Here is a 15896-nt window from a genome sequence, read left to right on the forward strand (position 1 = left end):
CATCAAGACTGGAACAGACAGCACCAGAGGTCGTTATCTCCAGAAGCTACCGTAGCCCTTCGTGGTTCAAGCATCGATGCCATTCCCATTCTTCATCTCACTCGAGGTCCCCGCTGCAGCACCACACACGCAGCCCTAGGTGTCGATCGCCGGCACCCTGCCGTTGCGGATCCACCTGTCGGAGCCAGTCGCGGTGCAGCAACCGGAGGTACTTCCGCTCCTCCATGCTGTCATGGTCTCGTGGTCAGCACCATTCCTGATGCCGCCATTTGTCACAGTCCCGGGATAGCGGTAGATCGTATGCCAGCCTGGCCTCCCTTCGCAGTCGTCAGTCGATGGGCCAGGCTAGTCAGGCTGGACAGCCTGCTCCGCCGGTACCACAGTAAGTACAATGGCAACGGGCCCCTTGGCCAGCGCCATGGTACCAATGGGCCCAGTGGCCCCCAACGCAGCCCCCGGTGGTGGCTCGCTCGGTGGCCGGAGCCTTGGAGAGACCATAGGCCTCCCTTTCTCAACCGCCCAGAAGAGAGTCGGTGGAGCGTTCAGCCCCGGTCCCGTGCCCAGAAGGGGACCAAGTGGTGGGGCCTGCGGCACCAGTGGGGACGCAGAGTACCGCGCCCCCATCCTCTCGAGATGAGGCGATCATGGCCCCTCCTCCCCCTGTTCCGCAGGAGGACTCTAAAGCCCACCAAGAGCTGTTGAAAAGGGTGGCATCAAGCCTCAACCTACAAGCTGAGGAGGTGGAGGAACCCTTGGACTTCCTCTTCAACGTCCTCTCGGCTTCAGCACTGGCCAGAGTGTCTCTCCCACTCCATGAAGGGGTGGCAAAGATCTTGAACGCCTTGTGGCAAACCCCAGCTTCCTTGCTCCCCATCTCTAAAAGGGCAGAATGGAAATATTTCATGCCCACCAAGGGGCATGAATAGCTGTATACCCACCCTGCCCCCAACTCTCTAGTGGTTGAGTCGGTCAACCATAGGGAGAGGCAAGGCCAACCCGCCCCTACTCCTAAGAATAAGGAATCGAGGAGACTAGATCTATTCGGTAGAAAGGTTTATTTGTCCTTGAGTTTCCAACTGAGGGTGGCGAATCACCAAGCCCTGCTGGGTAGATACAAGTTCAATTTGTGGGGCTCCCTGCCCAAATTTGAGGACTCCCTCCAAGAGTGTGACAAAAAAGAGTTCAAGGCTCTGGTGGAGTAGGGTACAGCTGCCGCCAGGGTGGCCCTGCAGGCAGCCTTGGATGCAGCAGATACAGCTGCAAGGTCTATGGCCTCCGCGATGTCCATGAGGAGGGCGTTGTGGCTCCTGCTGTCTGGGCTGTCCAGCAAGGCACAGAACTCCTTGCAGGACCTTCTGTTCGATGGCAATGCCCTGTTTGTGGAACAGATGGACATGAAATTACACAGTCTGAAGGATTCCCGCACAACATTAAAGACTCTTGGCCTCTCTGTCCTGGCCCGGGCCAGGATCAAGTTCCAACCGCAGCAGGATTCCACCCAGGCCACCCACTCTAGATATGATCCCTCTTATAAAAAGGTCAAGGGACTATAAAAAATGCCACAACAGCAATCCCAGCCTGCGCCCCAACCTGAGCCCTCCAAAGGTAAACAGGTGGGAAAGCACCAGTTTTGACAGGACACCCGGGGGCGACTTACCAGTTCATACCAGGGATCCACCTGCAATAAAGCTTCCCTTCTCCAATGGTGCTTTTCTCCCAGAGTGGTCGCGGCTGACCTCGGACCGATGGGTCTTGAACACCGTCGCCTGGGGCTACACCCTCCAGTTTACCTCTACCCCACCTATCCACCCTCCATCCCCATCCCTCCTCAGGGACCCCTCTCATGAGGCCCTGCTCGAGCAGGAGGTGGGATGGCTCCTGGGCCTAGGAGCGGTGGAAGTGGTGCCAGCAGAGTTCAGACTCAAAGGGTTCTACTCCCGCTACTTCCTTATCCCAAAGGCTAAAGGAGGGCTCAGGCCCCCCCTGGACCTGCGAGGCCTGAACCAGTACATGGTAAAGCTCAAGTTTCACATGGTCTCTCTGGCCTCCATCATCTCTTCCCTGGATCCCAGGGACTAGTACGCCTCCCTCTATGTATAGGACATGTACTTCCACATTCATATATTCGAGGGACACAGGCGGTTTCTCCGTTTCATGGTTAGGCAGGAGCACTACCAGTTTACCGTCCTCCCGTTTGGCCTGTCCACTTCTCCCAGGGTATTCACAAAGTGTAAGTCTGTGGTAGCGGCCTACCTCAGATGTCGGGGGGGTCCAGTTATTTCCAAACCTTGATGACTGGCTGGTCAAGGGCAGCTCCAGGTCATAGATGCAGTATCTCTCCTCCTGGCCACATGCACCACACTGGGCATGTTGGTAAACAACACCAAGTCCATGTTAGTCCCGGTGCAGCGCATAGAGTTCATTGGGGCAATTCTAGACACAACATCGGCCAGGGCCTTCCTCCCACCGGACAGATTTAAAACCCTAAGGGAGCTCATCAGCACGGTTACAAGGTTCCCTGTGACCACAGCCAGAGCGTGCCTCCAGCTCCTGGGTCATATGTCGGCGTGCACGTATGCGGTTCGTCACACCAGACTCAGGATGCGGCCCCTCCAGCTCTGGTTGGATTCAGTATTCTCCCAGTCCAGAAACAGGATGGACAAAGTCCTCACTGTGCCCAAACCAGTGAATGCCTCTCTGCGATGGTGGTCCTCCCCGGGGAACATGCTCCAAGGGATCCCATTTAAGGGCCGACCCCCATCTGTGGAGTTGGTATCCGACGTGTCGGACCTGGGGTGGGGAGCCCATGTGGCAAACATCCAGACCCAAGGTCTGTGGTCCACGCAGGACCTTGCCCTGCATATAAATGTCAAGGAGCTCAGGGCAGTCCGTCTGGCATGTGTGGCCTTCCGCTCGCTTCTGGAGGGCAGAGTAGTCAGGGTTCTCACGGACAACACGGCCTCGATGTTTTACGTCAACAGGCAAGGTGGGGCCCGTTTCTCGGCCCTCTGCCAAGAAGCCCTCAGGCTGTGGGACTTCTGCATAGCCAATAATATTTTCCTAGAAGCCCAACACTTACCGGGCGCCTGGAATTCTTGGGCAGATTGCCTGAGCTGAGACTTCTCTCAGCATGAGTGGTCACTGCACCCAGAGGTGGTGCACAGGATTTTCCAAATGTGGGGCACTCCCCAAGTGGACCTGTTCGTGACACGGCAGAATCAACGGTGTCCCCACTTCTGCTCTGGGGGGGTTGGGCGTGGACGCTATCTCTGACGCCTTCCTTCTGTCCTGATCAGGCCAACTTTTCTATGCCTTTCCCCCAATTCTGCTAATCGGCAAGGTCTTGGAAAAGATAAAAACGGACAGGGACTGGGTCCTCCTGATCGCCCCGGCATAGCCCAGGCAGCAGTGGTACAGGAATCTCACGATCCTGGCAGTCGCCCCGCCATGACCATTGCCATCCTGCCTGGACCTGCTATCCCAGGACCAGGGTCGCCTTCTCCACCCCAACCTAGCGGTGCTCCAACTCATGGCGTGGCTGCTCAATGGTTAGGCTGGGAGGAGAGGACTTGCTCGGAAGGGGTTCAGCAAATCCTTCTGGAAAGCAGACGGCCCTCCACATGTCGGGCCTACCTGGCGAAATGGTCTCGTTTTTCCTGGTGGGCCGCTGATCAGGGCATTTCGCCTCTGGCTGCTCCGATTCAGCTTATATTAGACTACCTCCTTCACCTTAGAGCCCAGGGCCTAGCACCCTCGTCCATCAGGGTGCACTTGGTGGCCATATCGGGCTTCCACCCAGCAGTGCAGGGCCATGCGGTGTTCTCCCATGCCATGACTTGCCGATTCCTTAAGGGTTTGGATCGCCTCTTCCCCTATGTTAGGCCCCCAGTTCCCCAGTGGGACCTGAACCTGGTGCTCGCAAGGTTAACTCGTCCTCCATTTGAACCGCTAGCTACATGCTCCTGGTTGCACCTTTCATGGAAGGTAGCCTTCCTGGTGGCGATCACATCCACTAGACAGGTCTTGGAACTCCAGGCCCTGACCTCTGAACCCCCGTACACAGTGTTCCATAAGGATAAGGTCCAACTCCAACCATATCCTTCATTCCTCCCTAAGGTGGTCTCCACCTACCATGAGGGTCAGGACATTTTCCTCCTGGTACTCTGTCCCAAACCCCACACGTCCAGTGAGGAGCGCTGCCTCCACATGCTGGATGTGAGATGGACTCTGGCTTTCTTCAGGAAGTCCTTGCAGCTGTTCATTGCCTCAGCCGAACGCATGAGAGGCCGGCCAATCTCCACTCAGTGGCTCTCCAACTGGATCACCTCGTGTATCTGTACCTGTTACAACTTGACGGGAGTCCCCCAGCACACTCGTGAGGGCACACTCAACTAGGGCGGAAGTCTCGTTGGCGGCCTTTCTGGCCCATGTCCCCATGCAGGACATTTGTAGAGCTGCCACATGGTCATTGGTTCACACATTCACCTCGCATTACGCAATCATCTCCCAAACCAGGGAGGACGCCGGGTTCGGCAGGGCTGTGCTCTGTCCCAGGTGTCTGTGAACTCCTACCCACCTCCAACAGATATAGATTGGAATCACCTATTGTGGAATGCACATGAGCAATCACCTGAAGAAGAAAAGACAGTTACCTTTTCCGTAACTGGTGTTCTTCGAGATGTGTTGCTCATGCCCATTCCACATCCCGCCCTCCTTCCCCTCTGTCGGAGTTGTGTGGCAAGAAGGAACTGAGGGTGGGGGGAGTGTGCAGCGCCCCTTATACCGTACCATAGCAGCACCACTCCAGGGATCTCTAGGGGCGCTCCCCTATGGGTACTGCTAGGGGAAAAGCGTCTGGCACCGGTGCACATGGCGAGCATGCACACCTGTTGTGGAATGGACATGAGCAACACATCTCAAAGAACACCAGTTACAGAAAAGGTAACTGTCTTTTTTGGTTAGGGGTGTGTTTTTTTCACATCCCTGAGAGCGACAAAAGTTTTCCTGATATAAGTGCTAGTGTAGACATGGTCTTACTTAGACGACTGGGATGATCTTACCGGGAAACACAAAAAGCAACCACTGTGCTTCTACATCTACTTGAAAGTGTGGGTCTCAGGGTGAACTGGGAGAAGTGCACCCTAGAACCGTCGCATTTGATATTTATCAGGGCAAGGCTGGATGTTGTTACCACCGGGGCATACTTACCAGATGACTGCTTCCTCTGCGTCATCGGACTCATACAGAAAATCCTATGAGCCACAGGTCGTCCAGACGATCCTGCGCAAGTACTTGATATGACCCCATTCACAAGGCTTCATCTCCAATGTCTACAAGTCTGGTTGTGGACTGTGTACGTACCGTACAAGCACAGTCTCAACTTGCTAGTCATGGTTCCTCAAAGGGTCTTAGTCTCTGTTACTTGATGGGGAGGACAGAGGAAAGATATATGTAGGGGTGCTGTTAAATTCTCCACTTCCAACAAAGACTACAACAATACATTCATCTCTCTTAGGTTGGGGAGCATACGTGAAAGGACAGGTTGCTCAAGGAAGATGGTCCTCTCGGGAGTCTATGCTTCACATCAATGTATTAGAGCGAAGAGTTTCATGAAGGGTGTGATTTAAGTCTTCCATCCAATGGCAAAATCTGTGTCATCCTGGGATTCAAACCTTGCTTTATCAACCCTTACTAAATCACTGTTCAGGCCCCTGGCATCCTGCTCTCTAGTACATCTCTATGAAGGTAGCATTTTTGGTTTCTATTACATTGTCCAGAAGAGTCAGGAAGCTAGGGGCTCTTATGGCCAAGGCTGGCTCCAGGCATCAGCTTGTCAAGTAGGTGCTTGGGGCGGCTGCTCCGGAGAGGGGCGGCACGTCCAGGTATTCGGCGTCAATTCAGCGGGTGGTCCCTCACTCTGTCTCGGAGCAAAGGACCTCCCGCCGAATTGCCGCCGCAGATCGCAATCGCGGCTTTTTTTTTTTTTTCTGCTGCTTGGGGCGGCCAAAACCCTGGAGCCGGCCCTGCTTGTGGCTGAGCCCCTCCTCCCCCCCACCCTCAGTTTTCCATAAGGACAAAGATTTCATACCTAAGGTGGTGTTGGATTTTCACATTACCTGTGTTTTATCCTAACCCTCACTCTAGCAGGGCAGAGGTGCTATGGCACTCACTGGATGTATGTAAGGTTCTTGTCTTTTACCTGCAGAGGGCAAAACTGTTTTGAAAGTCTCCTAGACTTTTTGTACTATTCACAAAACTTGTGAAAGGAGAGGCCATCTCCTCCCAGAGACCACCGAAGTGGATCTTTTGGTACTTCCTACTTTGCTACAAGATGAACATCTCTCTTGAGGGCAGCGTGAGAGCACACTCAACTAGAGCTCAAGCCGCTTCGAAAACTTCCCTGAGTGACATCCCCGTTACTGACACCAGCAGGGCAGCAACTTGGAGTTCCATTCACACCTGTGTTAGACACGATGCACTGGATCAAACAGCTGCTTCTGATGCCTCTCTAGGCAGGGCAGCTCTGCAGTCTCTTTATGTCATAGGACTCCAGGCACCCACCTCCTTTACATAAGTATGGCTTGTGAATCACCTGAAGTGCACTGCACATAGGGACAGTCACTCAAAGGAGGAGAAAGGGTTACTCACCTTGTAGTAACTTCAGTTCTTCCAGATGTTACTGCAAAGAGAGGGACCTTTTCCTTTTGCAACTCACTATCTGCTATTCTAGCTAGTGAACACACTGTTAGTGTGTGCTGGGTGCCGCTCTTTGCTCCCCTTCACTATATCCCCTCTATCTTCTGTTGTACTTCATCTTGAGCCACTCGACTCACTTTGCTCACAGTTCTGCAGGAAATAGAGTCCACTTCAGGCTGCTGCTATCCCAGGAGGCCAATCGCTGGTTTTATTGGTGGCTAAGCTGAGTGGGGTGAAGCTGAGACTCCCTAGTCAGCTGTATCTTCCTCATCCTCCTCATGTTGCACAAGGCAGGTGGGGGAGGTTGCATCTGCAGCTTCCCCAGCCCTGCAGAGGCAGAGCTTAGTGGGGCAGTGCACTTCTGATTGCCGGGGGAGACTGCAGCAGGCTGTGTTGCTCCCCTCTCTCAGGGCTGGTTGGCATGGCTGGAGTGCTGGGTGGGACAGAGCCGAGACTCTCATTAATCAGTGATTCCAGCAGTGCAGATGACTCTTGTGCAGGGCCAGCCATGTGGAGGGTCAGCTCAGGGGCTGTGATCACCTTGCAGGCAGGCAGTGGACATTCTGATTTCTTCACTCAGCAGCGTTAGGCTGGTTTTAACTTTGCACAGACTGATGCAGTTTTTACATCTCCTTTTATGTGCTGTTGAGTTGGATTTTTTCCTTTAGTATAATGAAGCGCGTTATTTCCATCAGGAGATAATAACAAAGGAGATGGCCATGTCCTTGGCTGTTGAGACCCTGGATCCCATCAATCCCTTCAAGGTATAGTGCCCTACATACACTTCAAAGACACAATATGCTGTGCATACGGCATGTGCATGAACCCACATATTATTTTTGCATTGCAGATGCAGACTCTAAGTTGACAGCAGCTGCTGTATTCATTGCTGAATATGGTACCAGTGAGGAGAAGATGCCCCTAGAGTAAGTTAACAGTCTAGCATAACTAAGCTGTGTATGCACATTTTTAATGCCTCCTGCCTCCCTTTGTCCCCATTAGAGATACAGTAGGCTGCATTTGACCTATCAGTATCTCTGACCCATTGTATGATGTTGGTATACTAAACTCTTTGTATTTCTTTCAACAGGTCCCCAGCCCTAAGTCCAGAAGTGATGGTGTAGCACATCATATGGGGAATCACTTACCAGTAAAACCATTCCACAGTGTGGCTTATTCTCCCAGAGCTAGTGATAGCAAAAATCTAAGCCAAGGAAGCACCAGTAAAAGACCCTACTGGCAAAATATACTGTCTGTTGAAAAGTGCGTTGGGTTATGAGGTGCTGCCAGGTGTGGATGGAAAAAACTGAGCAGTTCTGGTGATGTGAAGGGGAGAATGCAGGGAGGGAAGCCCAACTGCCTTAATAAAACTTTGTTTTTCCAGAAGTGGAGTTGTGTGAGTTGTTCCAGGGAAAGGGTGGGGAGAGGGGCTGGAACTGCCCTGCCAGTGTTCTAGAGCTAGAGCTGGGTTTTATGCAGAAGCCTGGGGCATGGGGAGGGACCCAGGCAATGGCCTCTCATTACAGAATTTGCATACAAAGTTCAAAGCTGATAATCCGCAGTGCTGCAGAAAACTGAGCCCAGGAGACAATAGGAAGAGGTGTGGCTTTCAGGATCAGCAAGAAACCAAAAGCTCCTCAGAGGTGTTTACAGCAGGATTAGTCCTGGCAGCAGTTCACAGCATTCCTAAACTGGGAGTGCAAGGGCAGTTTTGTTACTGAAGCCCTCTCTGAGGGACGTGATGGCAGGGATGCTCCTGGGAGTGACTGCACAGTAAGAACAGGGAGTGGGGCCAGGGCCCAAATGCTTCGAGCTGCACTGCAGGTCAGGCCCCACTCATGTGCACCCCTTCTCCTGATTGGTTTTATAATCTGGACCAAAGGAAGGAGAGGAAGTTTGCAGTGTAACGCACATGGGCCCCTATCCATCAAAGCAGAAATGGGTAAACTGCAGACTTGCACAAATTTGAATAAATCTAGAGTGACTGAGGGAAGGAGAGAGAATGGAAATGGAGAGAAATCCCAGTCTTTCATACTTTCTCTCCATATCCCTCACTTTTACAGCGGGGGAAGAGAGGGAGCATGAAGAAGATGTTCCTCTTTAGCCGGGGTGAGGGTGGGGAGGAATGCAGTGCTGGCTGCTACATATGCTGATTGGTGGCATATTTCAGTGGCTTTCATTGGCTGCCCAACAGGTCAGGGAATGGAGAAGGCAGCCAATAACTGTAGATTGCTGGTGCGACTGAGACCTATAGTCTGAAACCCTGTAGAGTTGGCAGGTTTAATAATGGCCCTTTCTGTAAGGTGAACTGGTGCAATCCAAGCATGCAAGACAGACTGGGAAACCCTATGGTAGTTAATAAAACCTTAGGTTTAGAGCTGCTTTGCAAACTGGAAGCGAGGGTCAGTGTCACTGTTACTAGTGAAAATGTAGACCAGGATGACAGTGTCTGTCAGGAGCACCCAGTAATTCCTGCATCAAACACAGCATCTTGTATTTGAGCTGGAACATAACTTTACAAAGACATCCCCTTCTTGATTTAAATATTTCAAATGATTGAAAGTCCATTGCATCTCTTGGTGAGCTGGGCCAATGACTGATCACCATCAGTCTTAAAAATGTGCACATTATTTCCATTTTGAATTTGTCTAGCCTTAACTTCCAGCCACTGGTTGTACTGTGCATCACTCTACACAACAAGAGTGGGTGAGGGGACTTTTAGCCCAGTAGTTAGAGCAGTCAGATGGGTGAGACCTGGGTTCAGTTCCCCCCCTCTGCCACAGGGGTGAAAGGATTTAAACAAGGGTCTCTCACCTCTCAGAGGAGTCCTCTAACCACTGAGCTATGGGATATTCTAATGTGGAGGCAGGTGCCTCTTTCAGTCTGTCCTGTTGAAGCTGTTCCACTTCATATAAATACTTAGAGTGACTGGAGCAAGGGACCTAGACTCTGGGTCTCCCATACGGTGCCCTAACCTGTGGACCACAGAGTAATTCCCACGCTCTTTGGCCTAGTACCTCATGCCCAAAGTCATCCAGCAGACACGTGGCAGAGCCAGGAATAGAAAGCCCAGGGCCAGAAGGGCAGGCAGACCTGTAGAGGCTACGTGCGTGGATGAGATGATAGCGTAGGGAGGAGGGTTTTAGGTTTATTAGGAACTGGGGAAACTTTTGGAAAAGGAGAAGCCTATACAAGAAGGATGGGCTCCACCTAAACCAAAATTAAATCAGATTGCTTGCATGTGAAATTAGAAAGGTAGAGAATGTTTTAAATTAAGGGCTAGGAGAAAGCCGACAGGTGTGGCGGAGCACATGGTTTGTGTGGACACAACCCTTAAGGATTAAGGGGGAACTCTATATCCTAGTAAAGAGGAAAGGAAAGAAGCTTGTAAAGTACAGCTCTGCACTAGTGAGAAACAGTCAAATGTAAAAGAGCCCCAATTAATATAACACATGAAGGCAAGAAACTGAATATTGACAAAAAGTACAATTGTTTATATACAAATACTAGAAGTCTAAATACTAAGATGCGTGAACTAGAGTGCCTGGCAGTAAATGAGGATATTGATATAATAGGCATTGCAGAAACTTAGTGGAATGAGGATAATCAATGGGACATGGTAATAGCAGGCTGTGACATACTGACCCGTACAATCCAGACCAGCCGAGGCTGTGTCACCCCTGCCCCGTAACCTGGGGTACCTTGCAATGCCTTGTTGCTGTAGCCTTCAACCTTGACTGTTCACAACTAGCCACCAGCATGCACGTCATCCCCAGGTGTGTTTGTGTAACTGCAGCCTGCTAGTCACATCCTGGCTGTCACCAACCTTGGTTACACTGCAGAGTGACCCCAATGCATTCCCAGTCCCAGATTTTCCCCCAGAAATGTATGTCTTGTACTTCCCAGCCCTCCCCAGTCCAAATATATTAAATCCATTATTCCTTTGAGGGAATAATATACCATTTTATTACCTTAAATGGAGTTACCCACATACTTCAGCTTGAAAACACTGGATTAGATAAAATAATAAAATAAGTTTATTAACTACAAAGAGAGAGATTTTAAGTAAGTACAAGTAATGAGGTATAAAAGTCAGAAATGGTTGCAAGAAAAATAAAGGTAAAATGCTTTCTAGTGCTTCACTTAACAGACTATATTAGATTCAAGCAAGGTTTCTTAACATGTGCTTCCAGCAAAATTATTGACCAAACTCTTCAGGTCAGGACCCCGCTCCCAGAGTCCAGTGACTGTTTCCTTTGTTTTTTCAGGTGCAGTGAATGCGATGGGCAGGGGGAGAGAGGGTTGTGTGTGCTTTGGGGAGTTTGTCCATCCTTTTTATAGTTTCAGTCCCCCGTCCCCCCCACCCTTGAAAAATATTTCCAGCTGAGAGACAAAGTGTCTATGTGGAAGGGTGTTCTCTGCAGGGTTTTTTTCACCTATTTGAGCTTCCTTTGTTTTCCCTTCCTGGCTGATGACTCTGTTTACTGCTTAAATGCAAATTAAGGCAAGCACGTATTCCTTTGTTTACAACAGACCTGTTTGCAGACTTCTGCCTAGGCAGGCTGTGAGTTTTGGAACATGTGTTAATAACATGATACAGGGCAATCTTATAACTTCACATACAATGTTGCCACACATATTTTATCAGGACAATATTGACCAGCAAATTATCAGTTTCCAAATGATATCTTAGAAGGTGTATTTTGTACAAAGATTTTTACAGTAGTTTGTAGGGTGTGAATACAGGGTTATATTCCGTCATACAGGATACAAAACATAAAGGAATGACAGAGTAGGTCCTGCTGATGGGGGTGGAACTCTATCTGAAAAAAGGCACAATGAAGTCAAAATCTTATATGAATCAAGGTGTACACTAGATCTCTATGGATAGAAATTCCATGCTTGAATAATAGAGTATAGCAGTAGGAATGTACTACCAACCTCCTGGCCAAGATGGTGATTGTGAAACACTCAGAGAGATTAGAAAGGCTATAAAGGCACAAAATGCAATAATAATGTGGGGTTTACTGACTTCATATTGAATGGGTGGGATGACTCAGGGAGGGATGAAGAGATAAAATTTCTAGACATCATAAATGACTGTGGCTTGGAGCAGCTAGTCCTGGAACCTACAAAGGGAGAGCCAATTCTTGATTTAGTCCTAAGTGGAGCACAGGATCTGAATAACAGATAAATACATAGATGCATAGGCACGGCCACATAGATAAACCCAGTATGTTGGGGAAGAGTCAACACAACTTTTGTAAAGAGAAATCATGCCTCACCAACAGTTTTAACAGAAAATTTGCAGATGATGCAAAATTACTCAAAATAGTAAAGGCCAAAGCTGACTGTGAACAGATACAAAGGAATCTCACCAAATTGTGTGATTTGGCAACAAAATGGCAGAGGTCTATAAAATCATGATTGATGTGGAGAATGTGAACGAGGATTGGTGTTAACCATTTATGTAACACAAATACTAGGGATCACCTGCTGAAATTAAAAGGCAACCGGTTTAAAATAAATATAAGGAAGTATTTCTTCACACAATGCAGTCAACCTATGGAACTCATTGCCGGGGGATGATGTGAAGGCCAAAAGTATAACTGGGTTCAAAAAAGAATGAGATAAATCCTTAAAAGATAGGTCCATCAATGTCAATTAGATGTTCAGGTTCACAACCGAATGCCCCAGAAGTCCCTAAACCTCCAACTGCCAGAAGCTGGAACTGGATGACAGGGGATGGATCACTCAAAATTACCCTATTCTGTTCATTCCCTCAGAAGCATCTGGCACTTGCTGCTGTCAGAAGACAGGATAATGGGCCTGTCTGGTCCTTATAGCTTCTTGCCCCAGAATGACCTCTCTCTGTCTATTTATAAGGCCCAAATGTCTGTTGTGTTATCATCTGATCCTTCTTTAGTCGCACCCGCTCTAGCTGACAAGTAATTATATAATTATCATTTAGGTGGAGTGAATGTGCCTAAGTGGACTTTACCCCTTTCCTGCCCTTTTCTTACCCCATCACACTCCTCTTTCACTACAATTTCTCCAACATTTCTCCCTATTCAGTCTCTCTTTCTCTCTCTCTCTTAACTTCACTGGTGTGAGATACCATTGAAGCAGTATCTTAAATAAACTTTTTTTTAATCATGCTACAGATTGAGGTTGCTGGTCCTTTTTTCCAGATTAAATCCCATTTTTCTAAGGTCATTTGTGTATCCAACTCCTTTCCCAGTGTGTCATATATGGACCCCCCTTTTTTTTTATTTTTAGGAAAGTTGTTTGCAAAGATTGATATAAATTAACTATTTTTTTGTTTGTTTCCTGATTTCCCAGATTCCATCACTCCTCCTAAAGTTATCTTAAAACACCTTTTCCAAAAAGTTAAGAAACATAACACCTAACTTGAAGGTATTGGTACATAGGAGGATGGGCCAATTAAAGCTAGTTTTTTATTTCCAAATGAGTTTTAAAAGTTTCTTTACTGAGGAGCTGGCCACCCATATATATTCCATGGCTCCCCCAATCTTTAAACCTCTTTGGTTTGTAATTTGGGTTAAAATTTGGATTATCTGCAAAGTAAAACATCTTATTTTATCTCTAGTTCTATCCCAAACCCATAGAGTAGCCTTTGCTGAAGGATGTGTATACGTTTCTGGAGGGCATGATTTTTTATTATGCCATGGGAACCTAGCACCATTGACACTGCCATCATTTTCTTGTTCAGTAAAGACCCAGTGTTTGGCTGGGTTAGAGAGCCCCACCCCCATCTACTATTGGTTTGATCTGTTTGTCTTGGTAGGACCAGAGAATACTTGGAACAGCTCGTCCATCCTGTTCAATAGGTTTGTACACAATAGTAATCTTCTATAACTTCTAGGAACAGACTTATTAGTTGTCTCTCTTTGCTCTTGTTTCTACTGTTATTAAGCTTGGCCTTGTCCTGTTAATCACATTTTGGCATTTATCCTCATCACCCTGTGAAGTTTTAGGAAAATGGCTATTTCATGCTGAAGGGAGTGAGACTAGGATAGGTGTTTACATGACCTCAGCATCATACTAAGTACTACCTCTTGTTTGCTCTCACTTAACAGATATTTCTGTCCTCCTCCATGTCATTCATCCTCCAGATTACTAGAGGTCAGAGTGGGGACTGAATGACATAAACACATGACCAATGGCCTATGCCACATCCAGCCAGATAATCTATCTCTGCTACGTCCATTGTTAACGTATGATATGTGTACCCAGAATTATGCTTTTCATTTGGGCATCCCTGCTTGCTGTGCATCAGCAGTTTATTATCAAAAGGTCTGTTGGGAGCTTGCTTCTGATGATGAGCTTGGAGAGGTTGGGTGGTTGTTAGAAGGCCAGAAGAGGGGGTTCAGGAAAAAATTATTTCAGTATGTGGTTCCCATCCAGTTGCTTTGTAGTTGTTTGATGATACCCCTTATGAGTTCCGGTGTGGGGTGGTAGGTGACGAATAGGGGTGCACGGTCAGAGGGGATTTATTTCTGAATTAAAGCAGGTTCTCTGAGTAAGTGTCCTTGTTTGAAGGTTGTTTTGAGTATATTAAGGTGTACATCCCAGACTTTCTCCTTGGAGCATATTCTGTGTATCTGAGTGCTTGGTTGTAGATAACAGATTTCTTGGTGTGTTTGGGGTGGTTACTGGATCTATGAAGGTGGGTGCAATACTCTGTGGGTTTCTTGTATATAGTTGTCTGTAGGGTTCCATTGTTGAAGCTGATTGTGGTGTCCATAAAATTGATGCTAGTGTCAGAGTGTTCCAGAGAGAGTTGAATGGACAAGGGGTGAATGTTGAAGTTGTGGTGGAGATCTGTGAGGAAGTTTAAGTCGTCTGTCCAGAAGATGAAAATATCATCAATGTATCTCAGGTATATCACTGTTTTTTTGGTGCATTTGTCCAGAAATTCTTTTTCAAGGTGGCCCATGAAGAAGATGGCATTTTGGGGAGCCGTCCCTAGAATCCAAGGCTGTTCCCATGGTTTGGACAAAGTGTTTGTTGTTGAATGTAAAATTGTTATGGGTGAGGATGAAGTGGATGAGTTGGTGATACATTTGGGGTGGATATCTGAGGGTTGTCCATTGTCATGTAAATCAAAATTGTAAATTAAAAATTTCTTTTAATCATTTAAACCAAATGAATAAGTTCACTTCAGATTTACAAACTGGTATAATTTAGGCAGTGCATGTCTTTAAGATAACTATTCATTTGTTTGCTTTTTGTAGGTTATACAGAGAATATTCTACATGGTCAATAGATCCTGGTCTGGGAAAATCACCCTAACAGAGATGAGGAAAAGCAACTTTTTGCAAGTATGTAATTTTCTTGGCTTAATATAAGAAGAGTATATATTCTAAAATATTTGTGTTCCTATAGTCTCTCCAGAGACTCCAGTTCTGAAGAGAGACTGCAGGAAGTTAGTGAGGGCCTAGCCCAGAGTAGGATCCCTATAACACATATTCACTAACGCTGCATTGAGGACAAAGATTTAGATCTGGCTTCTTTCTGAAAGGATGAGCCTAGTTCTTTCTATATTCCACACAGCAAAATACTAGGTTGAAAACTAGTTAAGGCTGCTCAGGTGAATCTATCACCAACACAACCATGCTAACCCCACTCTGCCTTCACCTTCTTCAGTGAGGGAGGCTGTGTTCAGAGGTTATAAATTGTTCCTGGGAACCCATTTATTCGTTTGTCGAGTAATGTCCCTTTGAGTGCTCTACTTCCAGTGTGCATGGCCTCCATGCACCTTTGGGAGCAGTGCCTGTTCAGTTCACATATGTGCCCTAGCTAAACTTCTGTCCTAAGGGTATATAAGGCAGTGTCAGATGAACCCCTTTCAGTTCCTTCTCAACTGCCTTTGGCCTGAGCCCAAGCACAACTTGCAGTGCCTTAGTTTAATTTTAGCTCTTTTGTAAATATTTAGCGTTGTTACAGTTTAATAGTTAGTTTAACAGTTTGTATCAATTACAAAATACTATAACTTAGTTGGGGGTTCTTTATTGTGAGTGGGGACAGCAAGTTATATTAGGGTGACCAGACGTCCCGATTTTATCGGGACCGTCCCGATATTTCCTTGTTTGTCCCGCGTCCCGACCGACATGTGGTCGGGACAACCGGACAAACAAGGAAATGCCCCGGAGCCTAGAGCCCGGAAGTACTCGCAC

The 15896-nt window shown here is 47.8% G+C and overlaps 1 protein-coding gene across 3 annotated transcripts in view; it reads left to right on the forward strand.

The window, feature by feature from the left end:
- PPP2R3A (protein phosphatase 2 regulatory subunit B''alpha) overlaps positions 1–15896 on the forward strand; it is a 168549-nt gene that overhangs the window by 110779 nt on the left and 41874 nt on the right. For all 3 annotated transcript variants that reach the window (XM_034780490.1, XM_034780488.1, XM_034780491.1), the window contains one exon: positions 14955–15041. In XM_034780490.1, the coding sequence (XP_034636381.1) occupies positions 14955–15041 (87 nt within the window). The remainder of the gene's footprint in view (positions 1–14954; positions 15042–15896) is intronic.

The sequence above is a fragment of the Trachemys scripta genome, chromosome 9, assembly GCF_013100865.1.
Source record: "Trachemys scripta elegans isolate TJP31775 chromosome 9, CAS_Tse_1.0, whole genome shotgun sequence".
Classification (NCBI taxonomy): Eukaryota; Metazoa; Chordata; order Testudines; family Emydidae; genus Trachemys; species Trachemys scripta.